Raw genomic sequence first — 12435 nt, 5'->3', positions numbered from 1 at the left:
GAAAGGTTGAAAAGGGAGGAAAAAGATACCCATCAGATGTGTAGCCATGGTAGTAAGACTCCAAGATAAATCACACACATCTCCAATGGTGGCAATAAAACCCAATCTCCACAAAAAGATAGTCAAGATTAGTCACGACAAGTAAAAATCTTTACATTTTTTGCTATCCCACTCATCCTTGGCAGCTTAGATAAAAAAGAAACAACAAAAGAACAAGTGATGACTGCTCCTAGTAAGACTCCAAGTGCAGAATCGCGTCAAACTTCAATTTGCAGACCTAGAAGTAACTCTTGTAGTAAGAAGCAGAAAGTAAAATAAAATTAACTTAACTCTGTGGCTATAGAGAGATGCCCCTTACGACCTGTTTCAAGTCCCTGAAGCCTCATCTGTGCAAATAGATTAGGAATATCAGATTAATATATATGCATAATGATTTATGTAAACTGATAAATATTTAAACAATTATGATATTTCTATTAACTGTATAGTTTTTGAGTTAAACTCATTGACCATGTTACAGGAGTTTGGGTTCACAAGAATCCATCTTACACAAGAATAAATGGAACACTTAACAATCATTGCATCTAAGTGATGCTCACAAAAGCATTGGACCTTCCTAAGTGAATCCTGATAGCAATATCCCAATTTGACTTGGAAAATATCTCCTACTAATCAATTTATTATTTATTGAAAATAATTTTAGAAAAGAGTAATTTCGGAAAGCTCATATGTAACAATCCATCGCTCCTCCATGAGAGGGTGACTATAGATAGCTCAAGGCAAGGACCTGTAGGTAATTGTACCTTATGTGATAGAAATCTAGAGAGAAAACATATTAGTATCTGCTTAATGTCTATTATATGTACTGTAGTTCTGTATTGATTAATTCATAGGTTACTCTTCCACATTACTTACAAGAGGCGTTATTGGACATTTGTTCTACTATTTTGCTTTGAAGTCTTGAGAAAAGAAAAAATCATGGAGACTTCTTTTCAAGGCCTCTTTCATGGGGCATCATGTTTGCTAGAGTTGGCTCAGGAATAATTCTGAACCAAGATTTGATTTTTTCTCCGGTTAAATGCACAGTCAGGGTATTAGAAGAAGTACTTATACAGCTGCAGCATGGTTGTGAGTTTTCCTAGAATGGTAGCATTATGTTTACAAAATAATGCAAAAAAAAACATTTAATTAAATTTAAGGGACATATTTTATTGCCCAAATATCTTTACTGGTGGTATGCAGTCGCAACATGACTATGAATCATGGAATCACTGATAAATACATATGTTCTTATGGGTACTATAGATTCTAATTTCTTAGACTACAACCTCTAATCTCTTTCAACCATTGCTACAGGTCAGAGACTTTTTGATGAAGATCAATATTCAAATTTTATAGGCCCCACGGTCTCTTAGTAACTCATGTAGCCATGGAATCGCCTTTCCCTATATAGTTTGTTAAAAGATAAGGATCTACAAGACTAGGCAGATTCAGTTCAATCTCATCTTTTTTCTTAAAAGCAAGAATAACATTTCAAAAAAATGCTACTCGAGTCAATGCATTAAATTTCTGGGGAGCTGTGACCTGAGCCTGTGCTTGGATCCTTAAAGAGTTCAAAACAGTCAAAGAAACCATTTCCAGTGAATATAAATATTCAAGTTTCTAATCACAAGGGTCTTTTGATAACCCATGCATACACTTTATCCTTCACTGCATGCTGCTGATAGAGTCAAAAACTGACAAATGCAACCATTCGCATACTATTCCCACCAATTTTTTGCTGGAAGACTATCATTTCAACCAAAGTTTCTTGTAAAGCTCACCACATCACAAACTCTTCCTTCACAAGGAAATGTGAGCATGACATTGGTACTATAGAATGTTTGTTAAAAAATCTAATTCCAGAAGTCTTAATATGGACTCTATGGTAGGGCATCTGTCCCTCAACCCTGTCTTGCATCATGAACCTCCCCCCTGCATAGAACCCAATAGGGCACTGCCCCTCAACCCCATTAAGGTCTCCAGTACTAGACCCCCATTACTTTCAGGATCTCCTATCATGTACGAAACTTGATTATAATGAGGAGGTGACAAGGAATTGGGATATGACCTTTGAGTGTATTGACATAGATGTTATTGTTGCACAATTTGCTAGAAATCTCTTTACATGAGACAGTTGTACAACACATGGATAGTGGAAGTGGAATTGTCACTCATTGTGGTTCAAGTGAAGTTCTAGGTGTTCATTTCATTAGTAAACCCAACTTGCTGTCCTACTAGGTCTAATTTGCAATTAAGTCTCTAGTGAGCATTTTTTTTTCCTCCCAGATGTCCCAAAAGACTCTCATAATCACATATTTTGATACCCAGTTGGCTATATTTCAACATATCTCAAAATTAGATATTGATGTTTTGGATCAGCTGTCCCCAATAGATGACTGTCACTAGTTTTTGGCCTATTTGACCCCACTTTTATAGAACAAGTGTGTGACATATGTGGCTTCCAGCCCTCAAGCTTTCAACAGTGTTGTTTAACCCCAATCAAAAGAAATTACAATCAATTCGGTCTCATATACCCTATAACTATGAAAGCCCCAAATTGCTCTTACAAACCCTCATCTAACTAGGGCTTGCTCATTATAAACTAGTAAGGGTAGGGAATTCATATTTATTGACTCAAATTTCTAAGACACCTTACAAGGGGATATTACAGTTACAATATTCCTCTAGTTTGATTCTTCCTACTTTCAAATGCATTGCATGGGATGAATTTCAGAGACTTGCATTTATATGTTTTAGCTGCTTTGCTATCTAACAGCATACCTATGTAGATGACTAGTATCAACAGGTCAGGAAATTTGGTAGGCTGTAATGATTAAATATAGAACATATGGCAGGCTATAACAATAAAATATGTCCTTCCCACAACAATTCATGTCAAATGGGATCAATTAAATTGCATGTTAAGCTTTGGGTTGACTATAAAATAATGGGATTAATTTATATTAGTTGATTTGAAATAATTTTTGGCTTAGATTGTGTGTGATGGATAAATGGACACACAATCAAACTCATAAATTATCTCTAATGAAATATATCTTATACATATGAAGAAAGGGATTCTAATTTATGATTTTTAAAAAGACATTATAATCAATATACACATTTATATAAAGCTAAATCCTTTACATGAATAATATCTACATTCAACACAATTATGATTTTCTCCTAAAATGTAACAAATAATAATTTTTGTAAAAAAATATTCAAAGCTACAAATATAATTATATTATGTGAATAACTATATATGTCCCTTTAGTGGTATTTTCTTTGTACTATATATAGTATTTACAATTTAATTCTATTTCCTTATCCTCTATAAGAAAAATGTTTATAGACAAGCATCTATGTGAATCCTAGCTTGCAACTATGCAATTCAGAAATCTATTATCTTTTGTTATCATTTGCTACATCTCTACCAATCGTGACTCAACTATGTAATTCATATATCAATTCTCTTTTTTCATCATTGGCAACAAAAATGGTTGGAAACACACATTCTTATGAGTCCTAAAGATAAGTTATGAAAGATGAAGCTGAACCCACAATCACATAGACACAACCTTGCAACTACAATGACTCCAAAAGCTAAAAGCATGTTTGTAGTGGGCATGTAGCACTCTCTGTGATTGTTCCAGTTATGATTATTAGATGTGTAGTGCACCCATTTGCACTCTCCTCCATTGATTGGGAGGACTTTCGCATAGTTTCTTTTGAGTCCTTTCCTATAATGCTTATGGAACTAACCTGATCTAATTGTCTACCAATTGTCTTTGGACAATGTGTATGAAAAATATTGAGATTTTAGAATGTTTTATCATCATATGTGAAGGGCTTATTTCATTATGGAGACTCTACTTATCTTTCACATGTTCCTCTTCTCGCCACACATTATTTATATAATGAAGCAAGTGCAGTCTTGAGTAGAAGATTATTTTGTGCACTACCTTAGAACATGTAGGTTTCTTCTTGCTTGGTCTTATTATTCCAAGCTTCCATCTATGGCTTGTTCTAGCTGGTAAAGGTATGGAGCTTAAATAGAAGGGCAAAGAACCCTCTTGAAGCCATTAGTGGTGGGGCATCTAGTTGGTGCTGCCCCTCCCCTTACGAATGACTTGGGATACTCATTCTCCTACCTGACTTTGATAACTCAAGCTCCCACAATTACACCTGATTTGGAGGCAACCTGTGATGCCACCATTACACCTACAGTCATGTCCTACAGCCTGGAATCATGCTCGTGATTGTAATCATGATAGCAAAGTTCTTACTTTCAACATTAGAAAACTTGGACATATGTCCCCTTAACAATTTTATGCATTTTGACTTTGAAAAAATGATCAGTATTGTTGAGAATTAAACTAATATTCACACACCGGTTATGAAATTCCCAATGCACAAAAACAATTTAAACACCATTACATCTCCACAAAAACTATATCTTCATGCACTCAATCTAACGATTTTATCTCACATTTCTACATAAGATACATACAATAAAGCAGAGCATTTCTTTTCTAAAAATAGGACAATGTTTAAAAAGATCTATCAATCTCACATTTTGAAATGAGTTTTTACAAACAACTGATGAAACCATTGTCATCGGAAATTAATTGGCAGATGTAAATTGATAATCAAGCAAAATAAATCCTTCTTATATTGAAAACACCAAACAATGACCTGAAGCTTAGTGGTGACAGGGTGCTCATCCATATCAGCATAGTTCTTATTGATGGCTTCCATTATCAGCTTATTACACTTAGGTTCCATCCATTTTGTCACAAAGGAGGCCAATTTAAGCTTTGGATTTCTATCAAGCATAAGCTCACACTATAGCTTGTGAATACCACAAAGATGCATCTTATAAGGAGAAATGAAATTCTGAGTCATGCTTGGTATAATTTATGGAAGAAGCCATGAGCATGACCACAGTGTAGTTGTGGATGTTATTCTCAAGCTTAAGAGCAACGAAAACTATTTCATTGAATGCTAGGAAAGTTGTTGTACTATTTCCTCAGATACAAATGAAGACTGTGGCAATGGTTGTATGCATAATTTTCTTTAACAATTCAGTTAATTGCTTCACTAAGTATGTCCCTTTGAAAATGGTGTATACCCACTCTTGTAAAGAGTTCACACAGCAGATTTATTTTTTAAGGGATGAAGAATTTCTTTGAAACCATGAAAAAGGATATTTAGAAGTGACCAAATACTGAAACCTGTGAAGAGAAGGCTCAAATGCTAAAAAAGGCAGAACATAGTTGGTGATCTATTATAGTGTATGTGCAAAAGGATTGATTTGAAAAAGGCTAATGTAACAAATTACAATGAAGAATGCTTGTCAATACAAGATTCCATGGAAATCGATAAGTGATTATTATTGGTGATAATAACAAGCTTGAAGTATGCAAGTACAAACAAACCTTATTTCTTCTTGCACATAGGTAAAAAGCTACTGCAGTGAACACTGGATGACCAAAATCAGCACTTGATCTCCGGGACTCTGGTAGAGCAGCTATAAATCTTTCTTTGTATCTGTATAAGGTTAATATTAGAATTGCATATTCGATCATGATTTTGGGCTGACAAGACTCGGAGATCATATGGTAACCCCACACTTATCAGAGAGCTCAAGGTCAAAGTATAAAAGCATAGGATTTCATTTGGTATGCCCTTAGGCCTTACTCTGATGAAATCATTATACCCACCCTAATAATTTTGCCAAGCACGGAGCATACTATAAGCCTTTGAGCCATAAATTTCAAAAGATTGGAAATCCAAGAAAACAAACCATTTGGGTCCTTAAATCTAAACTAAGGAAACCTGGTTTCTCAAGTTCCATAGAGCACTATATAAATATTTGACCAGTAAGTTGCAAAAGGTCTGAAGTTTAAGTAAACAGACCATTTGAGAGCTGAAAACTGAGTCAAGGAAAATGGAACTTACAAAGACAAGACTCTTTGGGCAGACCCAATCAATCTAAGACATCCAAATTGGATTCCAAGTTCTCGGATGTGTAGCTTTGGCCTTGCATTCAATTTAAGACATCCAAACTGGAGTCAAGTAGGTTAATTATCTAAATCGAATCGAAAGACAAGACTCTTTGGGCAAACCCAATCAATCTAAGATGTTTGAATGAATCAAATGATTTTCATATGACTTGAAAGTGTAGACGTGACATTTGATTACAATGAATACTTTTTTGATCTTTAACAAATTGACTCTGTTTCTGCAAGTGATCATTCAGGGATCAAACTTGTTGAAGATGAAAGAAACCTTATCAAAAACAATAGTAATGAGTGTAACAGTGCCTGTAGCAGCTATAATGGTGAAATGGGCCAGCATTCTCATTGCCAAAGTGCCCACAACTATTTTTGTCACTGCTGTCACATTCGCTCTTGTGCTATTCTACTCCATTTTCAAAAAATGACATTAATTAGCATTTCATAAATCTTTCAACTGCCCAAATAGATTTGGGAAAGCTAGTATATTTTATATGCTATAATTATAAAAAGTGTTACTGGTAAGAGTAAGAAATGGCTCTGATGATGCTTTGATCAAGCCAATGCTTTCTTTATTGTATATAGTTTTCAATTGACTCCTCATATTTTATATACGAGATTGTTGAAATGAAATCTTTCTTGAGCAATAACTCTTATTTTACAAGTACCTCCGTTGGGCAATCTAAATGTCTATTTTAGGTTTCTTAGAATTTTAGTATGGTTTAAAACATATATTTGATTATAATATTTTATAATAATTAATCACTAATTTATTTTTTTATTTTTTTTGTTGGAAGATTTTATATTAAATTTACATAATTCTTTTAGTTATTTGATATATGATCATGAGTTTTAGGTTGAAATTCTTTTTCTAAGAGTCAAAGATTAAAAAGTATCTATTTACCAAAAATCTTGAAGAGCATGATTTCTTATCTCTTATGATATTGAGGTCGATTTAGATAATTAACCTACCTGACTCCAAGTGCATTTTGCATTGCATTCAAGGATCTGGTATATGCCTTCTCAAACATGCCACTTAGCCTAATGGCCTTCTGTCTGTCAAAGGGAACTTGTAATCTGTACAAACAATGCATTCAATCATTGCAAATTAAATGTCATTGTTGCAATTTTTCTAATAAAATCATAAAGAATGAGAACTGGAAATCCATGAAGGGTAAGCAATGGGAATCATCTAATGTTTAAGGAACAATTTCTCCTCTTGTTAAATTATTTCTTCCTGGACAACATAGATCCAGTCCTGAGGAATGCAGTGTAATGGCAAGGATAGATGACATTAATAAGATTCGACCCAGTGTTATATTATCTCACTGCCGGCATGTGGCATGATCTTTGTTGTAAGGATTATGCTATAAATTTGAGAAATGACCCGATCCTTTTCAATGTAAAATCAGATGAACCCATCTGAATAAGGTTCAAGAAAAATTACTTTGTAGCAGTGAGTTCAAAGAAGAGAACCGATTTGCAAACCTCGCCCTGTGGATGAAAAGGGGTTAAAAAAGGGCTCAATGATGAATATTCCCAATAAATTACATTCCAGATGATAAAAATTGCACTAAATTTGACGCATTGCTTAGATAAACATACCACAACAAAAGTGGAAGAATTAAAATGCACATTACGTCTCAGCTTCTCGGCTTTCTTGATAACCTTGTTGTCTTTTGCAAGGCCTAGTTTTCTACCCAGCCCATCCATATCCATGTTTCTCTGCAACGTATGGCTAGGAAACGACTGTTACCCTTCTTCGGCCACTCCAACCGAAGGACTTCTCACCCTCTGCAGTTCACGAGCCCATCCTCCAAATGGACCAACTACAGTTCCACTTGAAACCCGTGCAAATCAAAAGCCACTATTCACTAAGAGGTGACAAAAATAATGGGCAAATCTGATGTCCCAAACACAATACCAGCACACAAGTTAAATAGGTTTTGAAGATTATTAACATGCATGACAGAACATGTAATGATAGAGAAAGAGGATGAAATGCTAAATCATTTGTCATCAAGATACAGGCATGAATAACCCATAGTTATTATATCAAATTTCCTAAAGATTTCAACTTCAGACTCAAATAACTACAACTTGTGCAAAAGATTTAGGTGACCATTACAGTGTTGTAATCTTATGGCCATGTCTATGAAAGCCATTCAAGAGGTTGTTACAACATACGAATAATAATTTGTTGCTATCAATGCACAAATGTACAAAGGAAATATGATATATGGAGATATAGTTGTTGTGAATCAATATATTCATGGATAATTATTGGACCATGCCTGCATGCTAGCAACTTCGAACTGGGCATTGGGACCGGGGGTTCAACAGTTGGCAGGATCTGAGCCAATGTTAACAGGTGGGTAACCGGTTGCCATAGAATTTTAGGCCAATCAAAGGGAGCAGGCTCTATGTTGGCAATCCCATTGTATGAAACATATTCTCAGAGTAAAGCATAATCATGTTGTACAATGGAAATAATTAAGGTCAGTGATTTAGTTATTAGTGCAATCTACTTCAAAAAAAAAATTCATCTCTTTCAGAAAAAAAATTGTAAGGAAAACCTAAATAAGATATGTTTCTTCACCTAAAAAGTAAAGACCTTTAAAATTGGCATAACATGTAGGTTTCTCTATAAAAAGTAGCGTAATATGGGGATGCATCCCCCCCAAAACTGGGCCATCTCGGAGACGGGGACGTCCCTAGGACAGGGGGACATCATCTCGACCTTTCAGGCAACACCACTTAGAGCGCCACCTCTACTAGAGATGGCAAGACATCTCCGAGATGGAAAAATGTCTCCTTTATTGTGGTTGTAGGGGGACGCAACAGAGTCTCCTTTATTGCAGGGGGATGCAATGGAGTCTCCTTTGTTGTGGGTGTAGGGAGACTTGTAGTTTTTGTTTGCATTATAATATTATCTACTTATTTTGATATCATGATTCATGGCACATTATACTTATTGCAATCAAAACACACGCTTTCTAGGCATGACATGATGCCAATAGCACAAAAAATAAAATGCTAACCATCAATTTCTAGGTGTAAAAATCAACAATAGGACAAGTCTAAATCACAAATTCCAGAAAATAGTTTGACAGACATTTTAAGGACTAAACTAAAGGCTTGCTAGTCATGGCTTGATGCTCATAGCACTCCCTAAAAAACAATAAGGAGGTCATCAACTTGTGGGCCTTAAGGCCACAAAAAAAATCCTACAGCACAAAAAAATGGCTATAAATTGTCAATTCCCGAGCCCAAAATGAGAACAGATAATGTAATGATTTCTGGTGGCTTGATTGGATGCTCATACTATGCAGTACACATGATGTAATATTCAAGCTCTCTACTTCAGAGATATTTTATAGAAAAAAAAATTTAATTATTTTATGAAAAGAAAAATAAACATCTAGCTTAAGTTCAAAAAATAAAAAAATTTAGTCATTTTATTAAAGGAAAAACAAACATTTAGGTGACATTCAAAATTAACATATGGGTCTTTAAGTTTCAAGAGAATCAAAAGATGTGCCTTTACTCATTAGGAAACCCATAATGCAAGTTTTTTCCTTTGGAGCACTTTCAAAATCCAATTTGAGCCTTCAAGACATATTTTGCAAAGGCTCAATTGGTAGCTCTCGATGTGTATTCTTGCAGCTCAACTAGCACTAATAGTAATGATCCCAGTTTCAGTTGGCATGGATAATCTCACAATTTGAATGTCTATTCTATATTTGGATGGGGTTGAGGATTTTTATTATTGAATGCTTGCCAAGAAGTTACAACACTTTAGTAACTTAGTGTTTCTTACCCTTCTTTGGAGTTTCAACGTACACAAGACAACTGTGAAATACCATTTGAGCCCCACCAAGGTTTTGCAAATATTTTCTAGCATGCTTTCATGGATATCTGGGCCCTATCCATGTTTTGCATACATGTTTATTAGGCCATTGAGTGGAACAGAAAATGGTATGGAAACCTAAGGTTGGGAAGAATAATGCCCATAAAGAAGATTCAGAAAAGGATCCTCAGGGAGAAGCTACTAAGGTTGTTGAAGAAAATAAAGTTAATGTTTAAGGGGAGATGGTAGATTAGAATGAGGTTAATTTTGAAGTTCAGGGGGAATCTAGTCCCCTATCCTCCCTAGATGGGGATATTGGAAAGGAAGAAACTATTTTTGGTCATGAAGTAAAGGAATCACAATTAGAGAATATTCACTAGGAAAAAGATCATTCTACTGAAGTCTTGTCCCCTAACTCAGGTTTTTACAAGAGTTAGGGGGATTTTATTGAGGAAGAGAAAATCAAAGAGAATAATTGTGAATCTTATTCTAGGAATATGGCTAGCAGAGTGGAAGACTCGCTAGAAGGGGGTAGCCATTAGTAGCCAGAACTCTACTTTGAGGCTCAAAAATATGGAATTTTAGGTTCTGATTCATCCTTAGATAATTTTTTGAAGTCAACCTATCGAGAAGAGTGTACTAGAGATGAGGTATCATAGGCCATCAAAGATCTCAAGAAAGGGAGCACAACTATAGTAGAAGAAAAAATGCATAAAATTGGAAATAACTAGAAGACAGACAAGGAAGGGGGCTCTTCCTCTTCCACTTTATTTGGGGATTCAACTAGAAGAAAGAAAACTAATTTGGGATCTCCTATTTTGAAAGAGAATGTTGTTTCTCCATGTGAAGTTGGAAGGAAAAGCTAAAAAATTAAAAGAGAACAAGAGAGTTTGTAGAATATAGCTGATGAAAGTAGGCACCTATTCTAGAATTTAAACCAAAAAAAAATGAAAACCATAAAGTTGATGTGGTTAGAAATCATGTTCGTGACCATAAGCCAATTATTATAGTACTTTAGGAAATCTAAGACAGACAAGGAAAATATGGAGAAGATTAGGCCTTTTAAAAATTGTTTAGTGGTAGCTAGTAGCTTTGAAGGGGATTCAGGAGATACATTGGTTCTCTGGAATCAATCCTTGTTAAATGGACAAATTATTGATTCCAGTAAGCATTTGATGGTCATCAAGCTTCACCACTCCAAATTAGACTTAAGTACAATTTTGGTCAATATTTATGTGCCAAACAATAGGAATGCTGAGTTGTGGGAGAAATTATCTTATTTAAAGAATATCATGGATGTTAGTAGTTGCCTAATGTTGGGAGACTTTAATGTGCCTCTTTATGATCATAAAAAAAGGAGGGTAATCTAAGTAATTTGGAATAGAACAATAACATCTGGCAAAAAATCCAATCCACTCTTTGGCAGGAACATCACTGCACTGCAACCCCTACTGTGCAAGCATATGTTATAGTTTAATTCAGTTTAAGTCAACAATAATCTGCATAGGAACATTTTCCATGCTTGAAATGTGGAAATGGTCTCTTAACATACCAATAATTTCTTTCTCAACAACTTTCGAAATATACCTGGTTGCAGTGTGGCAATCACCACATACTCGAAGGTTTTTGATAATTCTAAGCATTGTTCTATCATCCATGTAACAACCCATCGCCAACTCTTCTGTATGACGGGAAAGGAGAAATTTCTTCTCCCGCTTCACATCCATTCATTACAAATTCTCGCCAAGGAGTGTCTCCATAAATTCTCCCAGCTATATGTTCACATTTGATTTATAAGAGCCAAGCAAACTCATCCACACAATTGAATAGGGCTTCACTTGCATTTCATGAAGTTTAATATACCTGATATACTTGTAGTTTGGTGTAGGTAGGGCAGGTGACTCATAAGTAGCTATAGGCAGAAAGAATACCTCTGGCGACCATGGTGGAGGAATGCGGAGGAATGATTTTTTGCAGCCGTTCTCTGCACTCCATTTCTTGTTTCGTGTCTGGTCCCATCAAAAATTAAAACTTAAACTCATAACCATTCTCCCGCTCCTTTGCATGCTCGAGTAAATGATTTTTCGTTTTAAGTGAAAGCCCGTGTTGGTCGAAATTTCGACCAACACGGGTTAGATTTTTAAAAAAGAGAAAAATTTCCTTCTACAATCCGACGAAACTAAACATGGTTGAAACTTTTGATCAAAAATTAGAGTCAAATGTAGTAGTGTTAGATGATGTTATTTTATTTGACGCATTCCCTTATTATGATGTTTAGCATATGATTAGATGCTATGAATTGTTGTATTAGCATATCGGTTGCTTATTGTTGTTTAGCATGTGATAGGTGATTTTATCTACTGTAGGATTATCTTATGCTTTTCTACTAGCATGTTAGATTTCCTTATGTTGTTGTTATGCATGTTTTAGTAGTAATGTCCCTATTACGACAGTATTGACAATCTGGTTGGTGGCTTGGGATGTTACGCACGGGGGATGGCTAGGACCCATGATGGTCTTATG

General features: G+C 35.2%; 1 protein-coding gene across 1 annotated transcript; it reads right to left on the bottom strand.

Moving 5' to 3' along the window:
* Positions 1-320: 320 nt before the first annotated feature.
* Positions 321-11639, bottom strand: LOC149543044 (origin of replication complex subunit 6-like). The gene is made up of 4 exons (XM_089795769.1): positions 11500-11639; positions 7035-7139; positions 5484-5595; positions 321-386 (listed from the first exon to the last, which is right to left on the bottom strand). Exons 1-4 carry the CDS (start codon positions 11637-11639, stop codon positions 321-323), a joined length of 423 nt encoding a protein of 140 aa, XP_089651895.1.
* Between the last annotated feature and the right edge of the window lie 796 nt (positions 11640-12435).

The sequence above is a fragment of the Cupressus sempervirens genome, chromosome 8 (assembly GCF_028749045.1).
Source record: "Cupressus sempervirens isolate cs-2001-9-10 chromosome 8, ASM2874904v1, whole genome shotgun sequence".
Classification (NCBI taxonomy): Eukaryota; Viridiplantae; Streptophyta; class Pinopsida; order Cupressales; family Cupressaceae; genus Cupressus; species Cupressus sempervirens.
Note: the sequence above shows the minus strand (reverse complement) of the source record. Positions and strands in the feature narration are given on the sequence as shown.